Source organism: Montipora capricornis, chromosome 8 (assembly GCF_036669925.1).
Source record: "Montipora capricornis isolate CH-2021 chromosome 8, ASM3666992v2, whole genome shotgun sequence".
In the NCBI taxonomy this organism is placed as follows: domain Eukaryota; kingdom Metazoa; phylum Cnidaria; class Anthozoa; order Scleractinia; family Acroporidae; genus Montipora; species Montipora capricornis.
In genome coordinates this window covers 28,498,374-28,521,581 of record NC_090890.1, presented here as the reverse complement: position 1 = coordinate 28,521,581, position 23,208 = coordinate 28,498,374, and the positions used below count along the sequence as shown (strand labels likewise).

The 23,208-nt window shown below is 39.7% G+C and overlaps 2 protein-coding genes across 5 annotated transcripts in view; both read right to left on the bottom strand.

Annotated features, from left to right (window-relative positions):
- LOC138014189 (uncharacterized) overlaps nt 1–9,852 on the bottom strand; it is an 18,459-nt gene extending 8,607 nt beyond the window's left edge. Inside the window, exons 1-2 of one of the 4 annotated variants that reach the window (XM_068861205.1) lie at nt 9,734–9,842; nt 5,848–6,782 (exon numbers count right to left, since the gene is read on the bottom strand). Coding sequence is in view for 1 of the 4 variants with exons in the window: in XM_068861203.1 (XP_068717304.1) it covers nt 1,828–1,846 (19 nt within the window). In the remaining 3 variants the exon portion in view is untranslated. Of the gene's footprint in view, nt 1–1,827; nt 2,038–2,322; nt 2,453–5,847; nt 6,783–9,733 lie in introns of those variants that run through there. The other 3 variants (XM_068861204.1, XM_068861206.1, XM_068861203.1) reach the window with 3 other exon arrangements.
- The window catches only part of LOC138014192 (methylthioribulose-1-phosphate dehydratase-like), a 15,958-nt gene continuing 2,440 nt past the window's right edge, over nt 9,691–23,208 (bottom strand). Inside the window, exons 3-9 of the mRNA XM_068861209.1 lie at nt 22,541–22,589; nt 19,824–19,882; nt 18,373–18,431; nt 16,519–16,654; nt 13,080–13,140; nt 11,359–11,465; nt 9,691–10,089 (exon numbers count right to left, since the gene is read on the bottom strand). Coding sequence (XP_068717310.1) covers nt 9,987–10,089; nt 11,359–11,465; nt 13,080–13,140; nt 16,519–16,654; nt 18,373–18,431; nt 19,824–19,882; nt 22,541–22,589 — 574 coding nt within the window. The 3' untranslated portion in view covers nt 9,691–9,986. The remainder of the gene's footprint in view (nt 10,090–11,358; nt 11,466–13,079; nt 13,141–16,518; nt 16,655–18,372; nt 18,432–19,823; nt 19,883–22,540; nt 22,590–23,208) is intronic.

The following is a 23,208-nucleotide window of genomic DNA, read 5'->3' as shown; positions in this document are numbered from 1 at the left end:
TCAACTTGGCTCATTAACTACTTTAAACGCGTCAATACGACTTTACAGAAAAGGCCGAAGTGTTTCAAATGGTTTGTTTGAGGCTCATTTTATGCTAAATCGAGATTTCGTGACTTCTGTTTCCCTGAGCGACCGCAGAGTGAATGAAAATTGATAAAAACAGATGGCTACACAGAAGACGGTTTTAGTTGCACAGTATGAATATCTTATTCAAGGCAACAAAACAATTAGGAATCTGCTCAGTTGAATTACTTCGAAGTTCACGTTAAAAGACAATCAAACTCACTGGGATTTAGAGCATACATGTATTAAGGGATTTCCAAGAGCTGGCTAAATGTTTTCCGTAGTGAAACTTATGTGGAAGGAAGGAAGGATGCCCCACTGTTAACCGGCTTGTTATAAAAAGAAAAACCTGTAGTAGAACGCTAAGAGGAAAATAGTCACCTCCAATGACTTAAAGTGCTTCTGAAAAGCGGGTACCATGACACAGATATGCGAGCAACAATCAACAGACCAATAACTGTGAGAATTGTGTGAACTACTTGAAAATAATTTTCCAAAAATTGTGCTTGCTTGCTTGCTTGCTTGCTAGCTGTGTTTTATGTCAATGACTTTAACCAAAACTACTCCTGTCGAGTTGTTCTTTGTCTCGAGAACTGTATGTTGTAATAATATTCTTGCCATCTTACGCATGTCCCTTGTTTTCTGTCCGATCTTCAACAAACATTTTACCATGGATAAACAGAGGAATGAACCTAACATCTTGTACTTTTCCCGCTAAATGACAATCTCCTTCATCTTGTTTTAGTTGTTTTCAAAAACTCTTCAAAACAAATCCATATTAAGGGTCGAGAACTCAATAAAAAGACATCCACAGATTTTTTAAATATGAACGTAAGACACAATAAAAAATCAAGGAAACGAAAAGGCTGAACTAGATAATTTAGAATGAAGGAAATGTTTCAAAGTGAAAGGGAATATAATATTAGCTCATTAAAGGCAGTTTGTGATATTAGAATTTAAAAACTGCAACTGAATTAAACGAGACACACACACGACGGCTAACCTGACAAAGCGTTCTGTAGAGAAGAAACTAATTCATTTTCTACTAAATCAAGGCAAATCAATTATCAAGCGACAATTTGTTAAGTTGCTGTCGTGATCGGCATCTAAAACTCATCATGACTCCTAAAGGAAAAGGTGTCTTTTGCATTTTCCACTTTTTTTGGTTATGTACCCTAAAACTACGCGAAAATCATCATTTTACTGTCCCTGTCTTATGAACTTTCCGTTTTTACTAATCTTTTAAACTCTACACAAATACAGTAGAAAAAAAGTATCGCAAATCTTTCTCTTTCTGAAGATAATGCTCGTAAAATTTCAAACAATTTCAATTTTCGAATCACCGTAGACCAGTCCAATTTCTTTGTATCTTTTGTCATTTCGATGACTTCCATACATGACTTATTTATGAGCAATCCTTCCCTTAATTTTCAGTAAATCAATTCGCGTAATCACCGCCTTAAAGTGCTGTATATATTAAAATCATTTGTTATCCTTTCAACCTAACGAAATAAGAAAAATTCATATTACCCGTAAATCTTCCTTCAGACCTTTCAGACCTAAAAATTTCCGTAAGTTAGTCGTATAGAGGAAATTATTTCAAAGATTGTTCCTAGTTTACGTGAACCCTGCATTTAGCCTCCTCTCCCGATTTATTTCCTCACGAGAAATGATGGAATCGAAATAATTCCTGTATTGACGGTTGACAATTAACTTATGACTACATTGTGTCATGACAAGCCATAAAACGTAGTATCTTACTACCTTGTGAAGAAAGTCCCATCTTTCTTTATCCCTTGGTTCTCACAACACTACGTAACTTGAAACAAACATGATCCATTCCTTGCTAAATGACATAAAGGCTCAAGCGACGATTAACTTGCCATCGTTAAGGAGAAAAACGTCTTTTTACAGCTGCGTTCAAACAGCCACAGCGAAAGAGTCTCGGTATGCGATTAAGTTTACAAATGCCAACAAGCTTTATTTCCTAATTTGGCTCAAGATCAACAGGTCGCACCCGTTAGTGAAAAACTCGATAAATTATTTAAGCTGCGAAACAGTCCATACGAGAAAGCCATTCGAGTTCGCAAGTCAAGCGTATAGACAACGGAGATGTTCCAGCGATGACTAGAGCGATTTTTTAATGAAAAATTGAGCACAGCAAAGTCTAAAATGACGATTGCCGGAAAGTTCCTCGTTGATTGTACGGTTTGCAATAGGTTGAAAGCGTTTCACACGTTTAAAAAAAAAAAAACGTACCAGTTTCTTTCGCCGTACTCTGCAAAAACTCAAAGTGGGATGACCACTACAAGGACGGTTTCATGGCCATGGGATTTTCCACTGGGTCGGGCATAGGCAAAATTTGTCATCCGGAACACGGCATCAAAACCTGAGGTTCATCGAATAAATAAGATTTTAAAAGCGTATGATTTTTTACAGTTATGAGGTAACGCCCTAGAAGGATTGTATCTAACGTCGAAATCCAGAATTCAAGCATTTCCAAAGTGAAGAATACCCATATCTGAATTTAAGCTTTTGTTCTTTTTATGTCTTTTATCGGGGGGTTAATTACTGACAACAGTGTTCGATACTGGTCAAAAGGGGAAGTGTCCCAGTGACATCATATTTCAAGAGAAAAAAAATGTGGAGCTTTTCGGCCTGTCGATGGGAAACAACTTTATCGCCACAAACCTTTTTCAAAACAGAATTTTTCCTTTGTTTATCAGAAGGGTTTGGGAACATCTTCGGGTATGTCCTAGAACTTAGTGGCAGAGCATCCAACTGAGTAAGCAATAGGAAAGTCGCAAGATCGACCCCTGCTAGGAAATTCGGGCTTTTGTTTTCGTCTCAACATGTTTATATTTGTACAAGAGGAGGCCCAAGTAAGAACACTTTCGAGAACTCGGGCAATTTCAACTCCACTATACATCATACGAATACCATCCATTATGTTTACATTGGTTTCCTTCGGCCTCGCACTATTGGAAGACGTGAATCATGCAACTTATGATCGAGATTACAACAACAGCAAATGATAACGAGCGTAAAGATGTGACAACACCGGATACGAAAAACAAAACTGAAGAAAACAACATCGCGGAAAAAGAAAGGAAATACATTCCCGAACCCATGCAATGACACACCCTCCGGGGTTTCAAGGGTATCTTACTAGTCACAAAAGTCATAAAATTAATAACAGATGATACATACAGGAAGGAGCCCACTATAGGAGCGTACAAACAACTTCATTGCTTTTGTCGAAAGGCGTTTTTGCAGACCGAGTTATTTTTAGATTGATTTTCCCGCGATACCAGACATTTCCGGCTAAAATTTAGATACGTAGATAGACAGATATATAATCTTTATTTATTCACGGACAATTCATCAGCCAAGATAAGAATGTAATGAAATTAAATGAATAGGATACTACATTAAAACTACCCCCCGAGCAATACACCCGATTTTCTGTCAGAATAAGAATACTGTATTAAAACTACCGAATTAGAGCTACCCATGAACCAAGAAATACAACCCATACAACTGTCATAAAAGAGCTGTTCTCCAAGAATGCCAAGAGTCAACCTATTCACTCAACGCACTTGTTTGATCAGGCGTCTAAACTGCTCCAGAGACTCTGCTGATCTTACTTCTTGTGGAGGGTTGTTCCAAAGTACAGCGCCACTATAGTTAAAACTATTTTTATAATAGTTTGTGCGTGGTAATGGAATATTTAGTTTGTTCTCAGAGTCCCTTCAGTTATAAGCAGTTTGACGCTTTTCAAACTTAGAAGATACGTATTCCGAAGCCAACTCGTAAGGTAAGGTAGGTAAAGTTTGCTACGAGCCTAGAAGGCCCATGGCCGGCGCTTATCTCCGGTTTCTGCAGCATGAAGCGACTAGGAGTATTTTCTACTCCCCCCTGGATGGGATGTTAGTCCATCACAGAGTTACCCGCAGCATTAAATTCGCCAGTACCCATTTATACACCTGGGTGGAGAGAGGAACTGTGAGAGTAAAGTGACTTGCCCAAGAACACAACACAATGTCCCCAGCCAGGACCCGAACCCGGACCCGAACCCGGACCCACTCGATCCGGAGTCGAGCGCACTAACCATGAGGCCACCGCGCCTCCCAAGCCAGAGACCCTTACGTTATAAGCAGTTTGACGCTTTTCAAACTTAGATCATAAGTATTCCGAAGCCAACCCGTGCAGAGACTTAAAAACCATTGTAGCTCTTTCTATTTGCTCCTGGCAAGATAGATTTGTCCATCCTGGAAGCTCAAACAAGTAACCAGCATCGGCATCATAGTTAGAATAATTGTAAGTCAAAACACGGCCTGCTCTATTTTGTAATTTCTGCAGTTTATTCAGTAACGTTATCCCGAAGTTTCCCTAAACAACGTTGCAATAGTCAAAATGAGGCTGAATATGCCTTTTGCAACAAACGATCACATGGTACAAAATCCGCCATGCTGGAGGGCAAGCTTATTATTATTCCCCCTACTGGGACATTAAAACAAAGGCAAATCAAGCTTGACTGGTTCAGGTCTCTTTGTTTTAATGTCCCAGTGGGGGAATAATAATGAGCTTGCCCTCCAGCATGGAGGATTTTGCACCATGTGATCGTTTGTTGCTAAAGGCCTGTTAGAGCTTCATCTATTAGATGCAAGGTAGCTTGAGGAACAAAGTGCCTTATGCGTTTTATCGCTCCAATGCCAGAAGCGATTTTCTTTGTTAGTTCATCAATGTGACTGCTCCAATCAAGTTTGTTGTCAATGGTTACTCCGGGTGATTTTTGCGGTAGCAACTTTGCTAATTTGGACATTACAATTACACGTCTTGCACGAGAAATTATTCCTTATGGAATTGAGAATGGTCATTCGTGCAACCTAAAATCTTATTCAAACACTCGTCTAAAAAATAGCTTGACCTGTTAAATGAAATTGTAGGCTCCTGATACAGTCTATGAAATTATGTATTTGTAAATATATTTGTACAAATAGCGTCGTGACGACTAGTGCAGGCCTAGAATGACTCGCCACGTGACAGGCTACGCTACGTGATAGACATCATGATACTTATCATGCACTGCGCAAGTCGTACCCAGGCCCTGCTGTTGCTGCGCCGTAGAAAATAGGCCATTTCCGAGTTCTTGTCTGCTTCCTCTTCAACGCGAGTCAAAGTGCGAAGTTTTTGTGATGGTAATTAGTTCTACTTTACATATGAATGAAAACTAATTTTCATAAGAAAAACTTCGCACTTAGACTCGCTTTGAAGAGGAGGCAGACATGAACTCGGAAATGGCCTATTCGTGCACTCCCAACACAGGAGATTCTATTTTTCCTAGTATCCCCAAGTCGTCATTGATAAACACACCTAAACATGTTTATATTTCTTATTGTGCGAAAGCAGACTGGGCTTCTGAACAATTTTGGAACAAGAAATATACGCGACAGCAACATGAATATTGTGGACATCAACGACCTTTCGGCTTTCAGAGCTAAATAATTTTACATCGAAGGAAGATCCCGCCTCCCCAAAGAAAAGTAAAACAAATAAATAAATAACTCATCCAACAGCTGTAAACAGCACAACATATCTTTCCTATTGTTTATAATTTTAGGTGAACTACCCACAGGCAAACGTCTTCCCTTTCTACACATCCAAGCCGGTACTTGGGTAACAAAGACCAGAAACCCCAAGATAATTCACCTGAAATGACTCACGGGCGTTGTAAACCATAGACTATATGTTTTGCCATTTAATTTTTGATGTTATTTTTACCTCGCAGTCTCCGTTTTTGGTCTCCGTTTTCGGCATACCGCGGCCTGGGTTACAGGAAACGAAGACCCTTCCGTTGTAAACAACAGGAAACATCAGAAATTGTGTTTTGCTACTCAAAGGTATATTATCTTTTTCCGGAAAGCAGGGGGTCTTTCTTTTGCAGGTCTTCGTTTTCCACACCCTGCGCATACTGACAGAAACAATATAGGACAATTCAACACTATATCATAATAAACCCTATGACAACTTTCAGCACTAAAATATCCTTCCATTAAATTGGTGGTAGATAGACAACGTCACCATCCTTTTTCGCGCGGCGTGGACGAGGCAAATAGAAGTTCTCGGCTTGAGGACTTGCAGACCCGACCGAAGATAAACTTGGCAGCGAAAGCCGAATGCGTGTCCGGTTAAATTCTTCGGTTCTCTCTTTATTTGCCAAGGTTTCGCTCAACAGTCGTCGAAACTGTCTATTCGTAACTCCTGATAACAGTGAACGAGCACAGCGCCTAAGAGATGGGTATTCCTCGTAAACACTTCGTTGGATGTCTACAATTCGAAGAAATTCTTGTTCAAATTCGCGATGCAACATGTGCAATGTTTTCTCTAAGCTAGAGTCAAGGGTTGAATTGACAGCTTTGGCATAGCGTATAGCGTTGACCACTTTCTTATGAGGACTTGTGGATAAGATATTTTCTTCACGTTTCATGCGCTCATCCATTACTTCCAATAGAGAGCTGCATTCAAATCTTCGCGGCTCTTGATTCTGAAGAGAGAACGGACTTGAGACGGGCTCAGATTCGTCCGTAAAACCTTCATCACGACTTCTAGCTGGGCTGACTTGGGTAAATTGATGGATGGCGCCTTTCATGTGTAATTTTTCAACGGTTGAAAGCGAGAGTCGGTACGCCGGGACATTTCGTTGCTTCGCCACTGTTCTGGTTGAGAACAAAAACACTGGCTTTTCCTCTTTTTGGAAGTAATTGCCTTTCAAAATACACCAAAGGGCGACCAATATTGGATATCATATGACTTCCTTTTATTACATACAGAGCTTTGACTTTTAATTTATAAGACGTCTCCCAATTGAAACATTTGCATAAGAGAAAAAGCTGCTCAAATTAAACTCTATTTTTGTAAATAAATAATCAATACCACGAAGAAAATCTTTGTCTATACACAACAGAAGAAAAGTACATAAATTCAAAATATTTATTTTGGAGCTTTTTGCTAACATTTCCTTCAACATGTTAATATAAACCTCCAAGCAATAAAATAGACGCGAGTCATTTGTCTTTGTCAGTTCTTAAAAAACAAATTTCCGGAGTTGGTAATTTCCATGAAAATCGCCTCACAATTTTAACTCTAATCAACTTTCAGTATTGATCTACAAAAGGTGCAATTACGTCATGCAGTATTAAAAGGAAAATTAAGCAACAAGGAAAGAATTAAAGTACTTAATGTCAAATACACTATTCAATTAAATAAAGGTCGCGACAAAGAAAAGAATGACATGCCAAATTAACGCAAACTTGCTTTCGTATTGTAAATAGTATCTGCAATAACCGTAAAAAAGAGCAAGAAAGTGTTTTTCGTTGTCAGATTTGTCTGTGACTTTTAACTTAATTATACAGCTGCAACGATGCAACGAAAGTTCTCTTTACTTAAATGTCAAGAGTTAATTACTTGCAGCTTACAACTCAAATATCTCAAGCACAATAGGTCCGTTTATACGAGAGAAAATAAGCCGCGGCTTACGTAAGCTGCGAACACCCCGTATAAATGGTACAAAATCTACGTTCACGGCTTTCTCAAGCCACGGCTTATCCTGGCCGGGGAGTTTATACTCGTATAAATAGTTCCTTTCACGGCTTACGTAAGCCGCGGCCAGAGTTAGCCGCGGCTTATTTTCCCTCGTATAAACGGCCCTAATATCTCAAGTTCTGGCCCTTTCCACGAATTGTAAACTAATGTAGCCAATCAATGTGCGATGTCTTCAATTACGTCGCAGGTGCATAAATTAACTTCTGAATTTGCGTGGGAAATAGCAATCTAAAAATAACTCGATCTCTGCTTCTTCAAACTACAATAGACACTTAATGTATGGTCCCGAGAGTCCTCGTGTTTCCCGAGACGAAGTCGAGGGAAATATCAGGACTCGAGAGAAAAAAAAACTAACTAGTTTCCCGAGGGACCAGACATTAAGTGCTTTGTTATATATTTAGACTTTCCTACAACAGTCGCAACAAAACATCCGGAGCGGGCAACAACTGCAATCACAGTGCTCGTTTTTTTGAGCAAAAGTCTTGGTATATAAGTTGTTGTAGTCCGCTACAAGGGAGTGTTCAGGCAATTTTCCTTCGCGGGAAATCGCGTGGCAGCGTTGCAGTTGGCAACCCGCGTTTTTCTGGCGGGAAATCATATTAGTGACGAGCAAAGGGATACAGAGCAGGAAAGAGCACGAGAGAAGAGGCGACGAAATTTTAGAAATTTAAGCGAAGAAAGCCTTAATATAAGAGAGGCGGAGGAAGGAGAAGAAGAGAAAATTTCAATGAAGAACACCGTAAAGCTGACAGAAATAGAGCGAGAGACAAAACACTAATTTACAACGGTTAGCTTTCAGGTAATGTTTTCCTCCTTAATGCATGTCTCGCTCCCTCACATATTTTGTAAAACTCGCAAAAAAAAACAAAAAACAAAGAAGGCGTGAAAACGTTTGCAATTCTGTGTTGACAACAATCACACACCACGTCGCCATTCAAGGCTACAGCAGACATCATTAGCGAGTTTTAATGTCATCATTGTCAGTCATATTATAACCGAACTCTCGACGCCGTATAGACCTTATTCATAAATGGAAGTCAATTTATGATTCGTTTGTCCAAGTGCAAATTAGCCTACCAAGCCTCGATACCATACAATGAATTGAAAAGAATTCTTGCTCTAAAATGAGGCTTGGTAGGCTAATTTGCACTTGGACAAAAGAATTATAAATGTGACCGCCATTTATGAATAAGGTCTATTATGTACTTATTAGAGAGCTTTAGATTCTAGGACGAGAACGACTACGAGTACAAGATTTTCTCATAGAACAACAGCGTCACTTGTCAGTTGTCGTGTCAAAACAAGTCAACAACACGGCAGCAGTTTTGGCATTTTTCGATCACCGAAAAGGCTCAGTTACCAGCAATAAGAATAACTGAGCAACCAATACTGCTAACAAAGAGTAAGATTAATCGTCAGGGTTATTTAACAACTATTCGCCGAAGGCGAAGTGATTATCGGTGAATATTCAACGAGACGAAGTCGAGGTGAATATTCACCGACGAATCAAAGCGACGAATCATATTCACCGACATCTTCAATTAAAGTGGCCAAACGACTACTGGCAGCCATTTTGTCCGTCAAGGTGATTATCGGCCGATAATCCGAGATAGCGAACCAATGAGAGCGCGCGATTTTGTATAATCACCTGTGCGTTTATACTAAAAATGTTTAAAGTACTTCCCTAAAAACGGGCAGTCAAATCTCGTATTCGTTCTCGTCCTCGTCCTAGAATCTAAAGGTCCCGATTGACTGAGTGGGAGGGCCGGACGAGAAAATATTTGGCCCGAGGTCATGGCGTTACTGTTACTCTGGCAGAGTGGACAGTTAACACTAATTGATGCTTGTTAATCAAGGGAAAGGTTGTCCCCAAACTAGGAAACTGAGATTGAGATTCTCGCCGCTGAATTCGCCAACTAAGAAATTAGTAAACACACCACCAAGGTTCCAAGTATTTCCCAAAGCTTCGTAAACCCTTCCTTTTGTCATTTCGCAAGAGGAAAACCATTCGACAACATTCACGAAGTCCCACCAGTAACTTCTTTAATACTTGAAATTCACTCACATAAATAAGCAGCCATGTTTTAATCGTCATCGTCCAAAAATAAGACGAGCAGCATGAGTACAGGGTTCAACTTGGTGGTCACCAACATAGGCATCATGTAAAAACCAAGGAAATGTCCAAGCACCGAGTCAGTGACTCGTTCCCAAGCACCACACCCAATATTCCACCCACAAAGTTCCGCGATTTTCACCACACTTCCCCACGACTCGTATGGAGTAGACCCAGGTTAATTCGCATGTGAATTACTTTGCCTTCATATTCCATTGTCGTTGTTTTCTTTAGGTTTAGCTGTTGGATCTAAGCCATGTAGCTTCATCCGACAAGCGATATCACACAGGTAATCCAAGCACTCGCACCTACAAGCATCAAGAATAGTTACCCCAAATAAAACGAATGTTGGGGTAAGTTTCTAGGGCAACTTTTTTGGTGCGTCGGTGGAGAGCGAAGCACAAAAAATTTGACTTCCGGCTTGCCGTCCGCGTCTCAAAAACGCGCGTGCTTAAGCTCCCTATTGTTGGGTATGCCAGTGCGCACTAATCGGTCGCTCAATGACGTACCCATGTCCGTATCCATAGTAACAACCAAGGCTGCAGCCTGGGAATGAATAACAGGCCTCTCCTGAAGCTTTGTTGAATCAAATGTTAAAGAATTTGCCCGGGCCTTCACGCTCGAAACGTCAGCTCACAAATCTTTTTTACGGTGTTAACCCTTCAGTTCATTCCCAAGATCAAAACGTTCATTCTCCTAACTAGTACCACAGATTTCTTTGCTGGGTAATCATGAGAATTTGGTGTTATGTAAAGATCACACTTCTTAAGCTGATAATAGTCCTTATTCTCAATACCTGTCTGACAGACCTTTCATTGGAATTGTGAGGAGAATTTACATTTACTTTTTACATTTACTGATTACTCCTGGGAGTCAAAGGGTTAACTTATCTTTATCGTCAACTCGTTTGATGAAATCAAACTCCGTTTCCCACAACAATCCCCGCTTTGAAATGATTAAGTGCCGAACAAATAAACAACACATGAAGCATAAAAAACTGCGAGTGTCGTTTGACCACGAGCAGATTTCATTTATTATATAAACACCAATGAAATACCAAGTGAGCTACCGCGCGAAAAACAGTTTCAAGACGAAGAAGGCGATTTTTTTTCTGTTGCTTTAAGTTTTACCCAGTTTTAAATCAGGCCACAAGACCAAGATGTCGGGCAAAAATTTCCCATTTCCAACAACGCCAGAAATAATTGTCACCATTCAAAAATTCAAGGACGTGGTTATTTGATGTCGTATTTATTCTAATCCCGGATTCAATTCACTGTCAGCACCAGTAGTTAAGGGTGTTGTGTTACAGCTGTAAAATGGATTAGAACTACCGTTTCTCAAACAACTTGAACCGCGTGTAAACCCAGACAGCATTGTACAGAAGATTCAAAAGTTGCAACTACATTTAACTTGGTATTCTTCCTCTGATCTAATAGAGGCTATATTTGCACACGAATACAAGGGCTAGTTAAACCAACATGGCCGCCGTATCGTTACCTTTAAACACCCACGAGTACACGTGGTCTTTTTCATGCGCATGCGCTCGATGTCCTAAGCATTTTATTCTCCGTACTCACATAGTTTTGGCTTTCTGCCACGTGTCTCCCCATACGTAAACACCATGCCGGCGAACAAGGACCGCGCAAGAATCGGGATATTCCTCCATGGCTTTGGCCATGCTTTCCTGGATTGTAAAAACAAAAACGACAGAATTGAAACGCACTGAAATTCAAGTGTTTGCTAACTTAAATCTCTCAAAACAGAACAAACATATTTTACCATTTTTGCAAAAGCAGTTCGCTTTTACTGCGGCAGGGACAAAACACACATCACAGGTCATTGTCACGGTTTTAACCGGCAATATATGTATGGAAAGAATCCTAAACACTCATAAAGAAGGCTCGAACCAGTTTCAACTCTTCCAAGTGACGCTCTTATTAGAAGGATCGGCACCACAACGTTCTTTCATGTATTGGCAATATTGGGGTAAATCCCAAATATAGGGTATTTTTACTGGGCTTTCCCGTTGCCAAGGTAACTAATTACATCACAATAATGATCACATCTTGTCTGGAAATAATCGGTGATTTATATGGTACCATAACATTGCTGTTACGCGATACAGTGTTGTAGCGTTATTCGATCTCAACAGAGAGTCTTCTAAGTGTTGAAACCCTTTCGAGCCTCCTTCAGCTAACCGCAGGCCTAAACAAAGGCAGCGTTTGGGTCTAATGTTAGCATTAGTAAATGGTTAGAGTTGTTTCAGTATTGGTAAAATAATGACCTGTGACCTGTGACCTGTGATTTGTACTTGCCGCTTTCAACGGGCTGCACAGAACAAACAAACAAACCAACCACTCTTGTTATCATGGAAGATTTTTCAATAATAATCATGCATAACCCGCAGGTAGCAAAAGCTTATCAAGGCAGGTTATGCTAACGGGTCAACAGCCCAGAGCTAAAAATAGCTAAAGCGATAGGAATTATATTATTGCGGGACGCAAAGTTCGCAAAACTGGAGAGCTTAAGAAGGAACGACGAAGACAACGTCTACGATGGTGTACAACTTCGCATTATTTCATTCACTTCGCGCCGTTATTCCAAATCGTTCGGCATGGACAAATGGTGGAACTGGCCTGAAGGGTGTGGAGGTTTGGCAAGTCCTCCACATGATTGGACATTTCACGTCGTTGTGAGGGCAGGAAGGACCAAGAAATGTACCAAAATATAGTTGTATTGCGCTCGTTCAGGGCGTTTTCTGCCTTTCTCGTCAAGGTTGTCTTTAAAGTGGCCATTGCTCACTCTCCCAAAGGGGCCCTTTGCAGCTGGCGATCACGTGGTACAAAAACCGCCAGACTGGAGAGCAAATTGCGCACTGGGACATCTAAAAAAAAAGCAACTTAATTTAAATTTTCTTTCTTTTAGATGACGCAGTGAGCAATTTGCTCTCCAGTTCGGCGGTTTTTGTACCATGTGATCACTAGCTGCAACAGGCATATTGCTCTTTATTTGACCCTCGACCGAGTTAGTAACGGGCATGGGACCATCCTTGATTTTACGTCACAAACAGTTTCGCTAACTCTTGCATTGCAAAGCAGTTAGTAAGAACAAAATGAAGGACAAACTCCTTAACACTAAAGGATCGGTCTTAAATCCCTTCCGAAGATAAGCTTTCCTTAGATACAACTGAAAACAAATTTTCGTAAGAAATGACCCTGAACTTTGACTCGCTTCAAAAGCTGATGGCGGGAAGAAGAGATGCACTCTAGCAACTAAAACTACTTTTGGTTCAGCTCACTTTTAAGTCTCGTTCCTCTGGCGTGTTTTCAATAATAGGAATCACAAGTTCCTCATCATATCTGGTGGAAAACAAGGAATAGTCAAGTTCATTATTAGAAAAACTGGTTCGTATCACAGTAAAGTTAGCCTCACAAGACAATGACTCGTCCCCGAACACTAAGGGAAGGTACGTTTTTTATTGGTGGGGGTGGGCCGGGGTATTTTAGAATTCTTTTTCTTAAAAAGTCGTAGCCCTCCCACTTCCTGGAATGCATTAATGCATGACCCTTCAAAAATACCCAAACAAAAACATCTGACCCTTCCCCACCCCCCTCAACCTATCCAAGATGAAAATAACCGGAAGTGGAAATAACAAACTGGAAGTGTTACTCATATAACCATGTTCATCTGCGCACAAAATAGTTAATTGCGTGGCGTGTGATTGTACGGTGAAAACTTGAAAATGGGCAAGGATGTACCAGGAATAGAAAGAAGGAAATGTGCTTGTGGTGAATCGGAGGATTTCATGAGGTCTGATGGAGCAACTTGTGGCTATTGTGGCTGTTTGCCGACTCGCTATTCTAAAAAGGATGCCCGCTACTCCTCTGACTCAATTGATGGCACATCGGCTGCGGGAACAAGTGAAAGCACAGGTCCAGAGAAGTGAAAGATGAAGACCTAGGGTGGTTCCCGAACCCAAACGGCGAATATAGTGATGTAGTAGATCGAGTTGTCGGTTCAAGTTCGAGTAGCTTAAGTGACGAATCCTCACCGGAGACTGATTTTATACCAGAACCCCGCGCGGAAATATCAAAATATGGGCGAAAGCGAGCACGGGTCGAGAGAGACAATTATGTTAGTTGGGAGAAGATAGTTTTTTGATAAGTAAAATTTTCGACACCTGTAAAATAATTTTGATTAACCTCGACTGGTAGCTTTGCTTGTATATACAAAATAGAAGCGACATGGATTAATTTTTTCCTTGCCAAAAAAAACTATTACCCTCCCCGGGTTGAGAATAAAACAGGTTTGACCCTTCCCAATTTGGGGTGGGGTGTCTCCATATCACGGGCCACAGATAACGATGGTACCAGTAATCCTTTGGTCTCAATATATACTACTAAGAGAACGTCTTAAACAAGATGTCGCACTGTAAAAGGGGTCGCTTCGCGCTCTGCTTTTCTTCGAGTTCATTCAAGCACAACGGATAATCCAAGACGACGATCAACATACAGCAGCACAGAGAGGGAACCCCTAAAAGATATTTCCAGCGTGAGAAAAAGGGACGAGGGATTTAAAAAAGAACGACAGATCACATCTTATAACATATCACGGAGACATTGCCATAAGGGGACTTATTATTCCACAAATTACCACAGAGCTCTGTATGCAGCTTCGGTTGCATACAAATCAGCCGGGTGTGCCCAAGGCACCACGCCCTTTTATAGAATTACGGTCACTCCGTTCTATGGTCAGTTAGTTCCAAGTTACGGTCAGATCGTTCCACAAAATAGTCAACTTTCATGATCAAATTTATTTGAGTAATCGCACTTGATAAGCGTTGGAGATCGATTTGAAGTTCGTATAGATCGATAGAACTCTGCTATTTCGATCTCCAAAATTAAATTGCGAAGCGATCTGATCGTAACTTGGAAAGAACTGACATGGAACGTAATGACCATGGAACGAAGTCTTCGTGTTTAAAGCAAAAGCGAAGTAAAACTTCAACCGACGGGCATCACGTGCCGCGAAACAGTTTTCATATATGAAAATCCAGCCAAAGCTGAAATTCATCCAATCAGATCGCTGCGATAAGCAATGCGAATTTCCATAACAAAAAGAAATGGTCTAAAAGCCTGTTGGTTGAAGGTGGACATTTAATGCTTTGTTCAATGACGTCCGAGATGCAAGGAAGCTACAAGTCAAAGGTAGTAATGAAAGGTATGCGTTTAAGTTTGTCAGGGGATTCATTTAAACTAACCGTCTCTCATAGTGAAAATTTACTTAGGAGGCAGTGTGGCGTAGTGGTTAAAGCGCTTGCGCTGAGTTCCGCAGTTCCCGGGTTCAAGGCCCGTTCTGACCACCAGTTGAATTTGATCCTGGTAGTCCCTAGTTCAACTTCTCCGCTGCAGTTGTGAATAGCCAACTGGTCTGCCTCCGGTGGCCAGTTGGGATTCTTAACAGTTGTTGTTCTGTCCTGTCGTTTTGATGATTGTATTTAACTGGCCCTGAAAAGCCCCTCTGAAGAGTGGTCAATTACGTATGAATGTACACTGTATGTACTGAAGCCCGGGCACCGCGCAAATTGACCGGCTGTGCACATTATTCTAACACGACTTTACCCGGCAGTTTTCATCTTTTCTGCTTACTTCATAATATCAAAAACATGAAAAAGCTCAGATGCCAATCTTTGATGATCTCCAGCGAAAATTTCTAATGAAACCCCAGGTTTATGGAAGGTTTTGGTTTGTAAAGCAAGTAGAACGGGAACTTACGCGTTTGAGAAGAAATGTACATGTATTTAGTTGGGCTGCTCAAGTATTAACCGTTTCGTCAGTAGAACAAATATGTCGTAGACGGAGTACAACCCCTAAAAAGGACATTCTGCCAAGGTTTTTGTTGACACTCTTCGACGACCACTGCTGTCGTTTTTGTGAGTAAGCTACTGGAGATTTGCCATCCAATTTGATTAAAAAGTTTTCAAGAAGTTGTTTGCATCAGAAAAAAAAGTGAATTTTAGGACCGCTCACTTTCACTTTCAAATTTGTCGTCCCCATTGTTCTGACACCAAGAAATTTCGCATAATAACAGCTGAGCAACTGTAACACGTCACAATTTTTCAAGATGGCGACCCGCGGGGAATTTGAAATCAAAAACAAACGATTCTGAAATTCAATTATCCCGGATTCAAACACTAGCTTAATTTGAAAACATGTTAACAAATAGACCAAATCGGCTAATTAAATGTTGTGCCCAATTCAAACCCAGTTCCGAGTATTTCAATATCATTTGAATGTGAATGCTACATTATACTGTAAAGAAAACACACAAAGATTCTCAACTACGGGAGATTTGAATTGGGTACAACATTGAGTTGGCCGATTTGGTCTACTTGATTGTAAATATTATTTTATTTGGTTTGAAGTAGTGTTTTTGTTAAAGTGGAGCAGAGTTAGTAGACTACTAACTCTGAGTGGAGGATCCTTTAAACACCTCCTTTCTATTGATTTTTATGCTTAAGTTCAATGTATAATGTGTCGCATAGGCTATTTTTCTTATCATGATGTAAAGCGCATTAGGATATAGAAATGCGCTTAATAAGAACCTATGTTGTTGTTGTTGTTGTTATTATTGTTGTTATTATTATTATTATTATTATTATTATTATTATTATAAATAATCGGAGAGGTTTGAGGAGAGCGGGCAGCTGTACAAAGGCTATGAAACCGTGAGCTCACCTGTAATTGACACCTTTTATTCCTTTTTTCATTCCTTTAATCATCTCTTGATGTGTGATGCGGAATTCCTTTCCAGGATACAACAACGTGGCCATGGCACAGTGTTTGGAGTGTGTATGAATGACAGCCCCTGCCCCTGTAAAGAAAAGAAAAGCCTTTATGTCAACTATCTCGGGGGAAGGAGGAAGGTTCTAAACATGGTTATGCCGGCAGGGAACTTAGGGAGCTTAAGGTGATTCCCGGGTAAAAGAACCCGTCATAGATTTCCGATGAAACTTGGTATGATGACATTACAGTACAAGGAGATGTTAAAAAGGTAATAAAAAGAGGGGGTCACCGTGCTTGTTTTCATGCCACGATGCTGACAAATATGGTTATTTAGGTGACTTTTGGTTATCTCAGTGCACAACAAACAAGATCGATTATTTTTCAATGCGGCGTGCTATATCAAACAGAGTTCAACTTTCTTTGATTGCTTATTCATCTACGTCCCAGAAAAAATGGCTTCAAATACCCTGCATTATTAATTGATATTTTTATCCTTTAAAGGAAACATAATTTGGACTTGCTCTGCTGGGCCCGTTACGTCTCTATCTGTAGCATTTATTTCATTTGCCAAAAAAGTAGCTATAGATTTCTGCCAAATTCTTTCTCAGTTATTGCGGATAATGTTCTCACTGAATTTATAAAATAAAAAGTGGGGGTCACCGTGCTCGTTTAAGAGAAAAGGAGCTTTTATCTCGCTATCGAGCTTAGTTTGAGGGAAATCCCTTATGTTTTGTACGCGCGCGCGCTCATGTGCGCGTGCTGATGACGCAAAAATCGTGCGCAGTAGGAATGCGCAATGCAAAACCGGGGAATCACCTTAAGCACGCGCGTTTTTGAGAGGTGGACGGCAACCGGAAGTGAGCTGTTTTCCCTTTTAACTTGTCTTCACACAACCACATTAACATTGCCAAGTATCTTTTCTCCATTAGAGATGATTAGTATAAAAATGTGGGAGACACCACTGTCCTGGAACACGAAATGTTCTCTTCCGGTTGCCGTCCGCGTCTCAAAAACGCGCGTGCTTAAAATCCCTATTATTGAGATGCGGACGGCAAACGGAAGTGAACATTTCGCATGACAGGACAGTAGTGTCTCCCAAATTTTCAAACTAACCGCCTCTCCTCTCTAAGAGTGAAAAGATACTTGACAATATAAATGTGGTTGTGTCAAGACAGGTTAAAAAGGAAAACATCTTACTTCCGGTTGCGAAGGGCAAACGGAAGTGAACATTTCGCATGCCAGGACGGTAGTGTCTCTCAGATTTTTAAACTAACCGTCTCTACTTTCTAATAGTGAAAAGATACTTAGCAATATAAATGTGGTTGTGTGAAGACAGGTTAAAAAGGAAAACATAGGTTCCCTATTAATTATTTTCCTCCCAAAGCTGCGCAGAAATCACTTTCTATGACCTTTTTCACGCCTACAACAACCATGAATCATTCATGAGAATAAATTCGAAGAAGTTTTTTCAAGGGGAGTCATTTTCATGGTGAACTTTTGACCAGCCATGTTTGCTGTCCAAAATTAATTACCTGGGAAATCAGTGCAATTCTTATACAAACGCTTTCTTTTGTTTCGGTAAAAAAAAAAAAAAAAACGCAGCATGGCTGCTAATCATGTGAGTGAAAACCAAGAATATTGCTGGCTATCTCCCTAATCGCAGACTGTATCTAAAACTTTCTCTGGTAAATAAGGACAAGGCATGAAGTCCCAGAACCAGGCTCCACTTTGTTACATTCCCTTCCATTTCTTTTGGCATCCCTGTCTTTGTAAGTACAATGATAAGAAGGCAGAACTTTACTGTACCTCTTATTGTGTAAGCATTCATGAAAAGGGGAGTGCACTGACTTTTCTTAAGTTTCTTTCTGTCAGAAAGGAAAAATAACAACAAGGTAAGAGAACATCAAATTCAAAGACAAGTGAATAAATCATCAAAGGTGACAATGAGCGAGTCATCATCAACTTAACAAGTTAAATTTTCGACCTCCTAATGAATCAAAAGGCAACATTCCAGATGAAATTGTTCGGTTTTGGAGCGTTGTCTTCAAAACAGTCAAGTTTTCTATTGAATGCATTCTTAGATCACATAATCTCTGTTTCTTCCACGTGCTGGTTTTCGATCAGTTTAGAACTCACTGTAGTTAGTTTAGGTTGGGATGCATTCATTTTCCTGGGCAAGTTTCCAGCTTTTTCCTGGGGTTCAGGACAGAGAGCTATCTCTTACTTGGAACTTTGTACTGCCACCAAGTGTCTTACAATAGATTGAAATGGCATCAGACTGCATAGAAGGAGGAAGTGGGTTCCATTCCCAGCAGTACCAGCGCTCAGAGAAGGAGCTACATGTACTTTGCTTTGCCATTAGAAAATAGGGAGCTTTAGATCGGAGGACAACCAGACGACTACAAGTATGAGTTTTCCATTCTGAGCATGCTCACTTCAAAAAATGTCCGGCTCCAAACCATATGCACAAGCTCAGTACGGAAAACTCATACTCATAGTCATCCTCCTCCTCCGATCTAAAGGTCCCTAATGCCTTGATCTTTACACGGACAGGAAGACCTTGCAAATGGCAGATTTTTCTCCCAACATCTTCTCTGTAATGACAAATAAGCCTGGACAGCTGCTGGTTTTGTTGGTTTTGTGAGGAGCATGTTAAGCATGACGCAGAAGCACAAGGGAACTAGGGTGGGTTCCTGGTTCCCCTTCCTAATGTTTCTTCCTTCATTCATTCCTTCCTAAATCTGCTCCCCACAAAATCACTTATGTCCAGGATTTAATGCAACTACAAGTTTTATGATTTTTGGATGTTTCACTGGTTTGCGAAATTCTGTAAAGCAACCAAAATTGCCATTAGAGCTACATGTTTGCAAAATTTAGCAAAAAATCACAACCTCAACGATTTTTCGCATTCTACGATTTTCGCCACTTTGTTGTCTTTGCCTGTTTAGCCACCACAGCTGCCTTGCGAATTTTACAAATTTTGCAAAAAATTACCTTTTACAATTTTTCGCTACTTTTTTTTGTTTGCATGCCTCTTTAGCCACCACACAGTGGCCAAATGGACAAATCTGTCAGCAAAAAAGGCTCAGCTTCAAAGTCAAGGAAGCCACATGCAGAACAAAAGACATCAAGAATGTTGTCTACAGAGTGGTGGTTTGATAAGCAACATGTACCATGTGCGACAACAAATAAAAAATAATTATTATTATTAATGATGATGATGACTATGAGAAGTTGACAGGTTGGCTATTACTTACGCTGGGGGAGGAGAACACAGTTCATTTTCCTCCAAATCACACACAAACATGTCTTCAGACTGAAAAAAAATTTTTAGAAAGTAGAGGATGTTAATAAAAATGACAAAGAGCAGTCTCAGTGTTTGAATTACATGTTATAAAAATTAATAAATTGCAACAGATACAAAATGTCATCACTTAGACACCTTAAAATTATGTATATATGCAGGGCTTGAAATTGTGACCAATACAGTCGCATTTGCAACTAAAATATCTGGAAAAGTCGCAAATTTGCAACTTGTTGTCACCTTCGCTCTTTCGAAACAAAAGGGTTAGCAGTTGCCACTTTGCTGCTACTTTTGCTAAAATAAATAACAGGGCTCGAAATTGCGACCAATACAGTCGCATTTGCGACTTAATTTTTCCCTTTGCGACTAAAACATTTGGAGAAGTCGCAAATTTGCTACTTGTTGTCACCCTCGCTCTTTCGAAACAAAAGGGTTAGCAGTTGCCACTTTTGCTGCTACTTTCGCTAAAATAAATAAATAAATAAGTAAATAAATGACAAAATTGTTTTGTTTCTTGCTGTGAATTTTCTCAGATAGCGTAATTGTAGAGTAATTTAGCTGCGATGTTACGTGCACAGCTCCATTTCTTCGATCATTTGCCATTTTCAGCGGTTTCTTTACACACAAGTATTGCGGGCTCATATTTTTTTGCTAAACCGCTGACAACACAATGCAGCGTGGCGATTTTGCGACTAAAATTTGCGAAATTGCGACTAAATTTTCGTATCTTGTCGCAAAATTGCGACTGGATTTTTTCGTTAATTTCGAGCCCTGAATAAATGACAAAATTATTTTGTTTCTCGCTGTGAACTTTCTCTGAAGATAGCGTAATTGTAGAGTAATTTAGCTGCGATGTTATGTGCACAGCTCCATTCCTTTGATCATTCACCATTTTTAGTGGTTTCTTTACACACAAGTATTGCGGGCTCACATTTTTTTGCTAAACCGCTGACAAAACAGTGCAGTGCGGCGATTTTGCGACTAAAATTTGCGAAATTGCAACTAAATTTTTGTATCTTGTCGCAAATTGCGGCTGGATTTTTTCGTTAATTTCGAGCCCTGATATGTTGAATAATTCTAATGCTGTTTGCATGCTGTAAAGGCATTAGACTCTCAAGTTCAGTTGCACAGATGTAGACAATGTCTCAATCTTGAAGGCAGAAGATTGACAAGTGTATTTGTTCAGATCTGTGGGGCCTTGTTTGGTTCAGTTATTCTCCCTTGACTCAAAGACGTCGAAAAGTAAGGCCCTACTTCATCAGTGTACCCAATTGATTATTAGCAATAACCAGGTAAAACAAGAAAGCTATTCTGCCAGGGAAGACTATAGCTTCCAAATTACAAAGCACGTGTCTTAAAAAATCTAATATTTTCTGAGAACTCGCACAAAAAAAAAATGGAGCTAGCATAATGCAAAGACATATGCAACAGCGTGACAGAACTGTGTCCATATTTATTTTAAAAAATCGATTCATTCTTTTTCGTGCCACGAGATACATGAATAAATTAAATCACATTGCACAACTGCCATTAACAGAAGGAGAATGGATCCTAATTTTGTTCAGACTGGGTGATTGTGGTCTTGCCAAAATATCTTCCCTAAAGATTCTTTTGTTGTTTGCAGGGGCACCCTCTCAAGGATTCTTGTGTGCATATTGATCAGTTTCTTTTTGTCACATGCTTAGTCTTCTAGCTTGGAAACCTAAGGAAATACAGGCTAAGCAACTGTCGGCACACTTCAATAATCCGAGATTACTACTAGTAATAATAAATATATATACTACAATCTACAAAACGAGGCAAAGGTGAAATGCAGATTTTGAATCAGGGTATTGTCACAAGAGAGGCCCGGAGAAGCTTAGGTCAAATGGATCTGTTTGTTCAATAACTAAGAAAACCATAATTAACATAAATTCTCAAATGAATTAGAATTGTGTGGAATTTCTTGCGAGCTGATCAAACAAGAGTGGTGTATTTCTTTTCTGTTAGCACTGGACTTTAGTTTGATGCTATACTTTTGTTAACTTTTCTCATGCGTGAACTATAAACTTGAGTGGATAACTGGCAGTTTTTTTACGAAAAAAGAGTTCTGGGAATCTGAGATACTGCTTATCACTGCAAGAGCATTGGAAAAGGTTTTGAAATCATTAATAAATTTCTAAATTTTCTGGGGAAGGATGCCCCCGGACCCCCCTACTAATGAAGGACCTTTCTGGCCTTTCAATAAATTTTTCTACCCACTTGTAGGAAATTTTATTTAAACCCCTGATATTACCTTACTGTAACAGTTATATTAATATGGTTTCCATCTTCTGCTTGTGTAACAGACAATTGGTTGTTTGTCGATTCCTGTAAACATGTACCTGTACTTTCGACAATATAGTGATCATTTAACTTTTTTGATAAATATAAAAATACATTTCCATTGTTACAGTAACTGATTTTATTTTTGCAGCACTTCACTTTCTTTTAGAAATGACTAGTCTTAGTTTTTAATATTCCTGAGAAAACTTGTAGTGTGGTTTATCTGCAAGTATGGATCCCACATTGGTATTTACGGAAAATATTATTTTTTTTCAATAAAGTTACTGTACCACAATACCGTTGTTGTTTGGCAGACAAAAAATTTAGTAAGAAGAAAGGAGAACTTTTTTGTTTTAAATGACTAACCGTTATCCGCTCTTTTTGGACCCCAGATGGTGCAACAAATATTTCATCTCTGGAAAAATAAACAAAATAATATGCAAAAGATAATAAGACTCTTGTAACATTTTTCTTGGTTGTTTCAACCTTGGCAAAAGGAGGAAGTCTTCTATATTGAGAAAAGAGGGAAAAAGAAAAATTTGGTGTGCTCCTAAAAGGAGTCCAATCCATGACCATGAGATGATTATATTAACCCTTAAACATCCAAACTGGCCTAAACCGGCCAGACTTAGAATTTTACTCTGTCTCACGCCAGACGATTTTACTGGTCAATGGGGAACCCCCGGGAGTCAATGGGTTAAGAAAACTCAGCATGACTACATGCCGATCTATCATCTCATATCCATCACGGGCTTGTGGGAATTGTTAATTATAAACAGTAGCACATGACCTTGAAACGTGTAACTTGCAACTCTTTTCCTTGAAACAACGCTGGGGATTTTACGACACCAATTTTATGCCCAAATATGGACAAAAGTAAGATCGAATCTGCATGCGCAGGACAATGTGCGAGCTATGTTACATCCAAATAAGGAAATTTCTCCAGCTCTGAACCAGAGTTAAATGCTTTAAGGTCATGAGCTTCTGTTATAAATTAATTCATGATAATTATATATTTTTAATCTATCAACGTA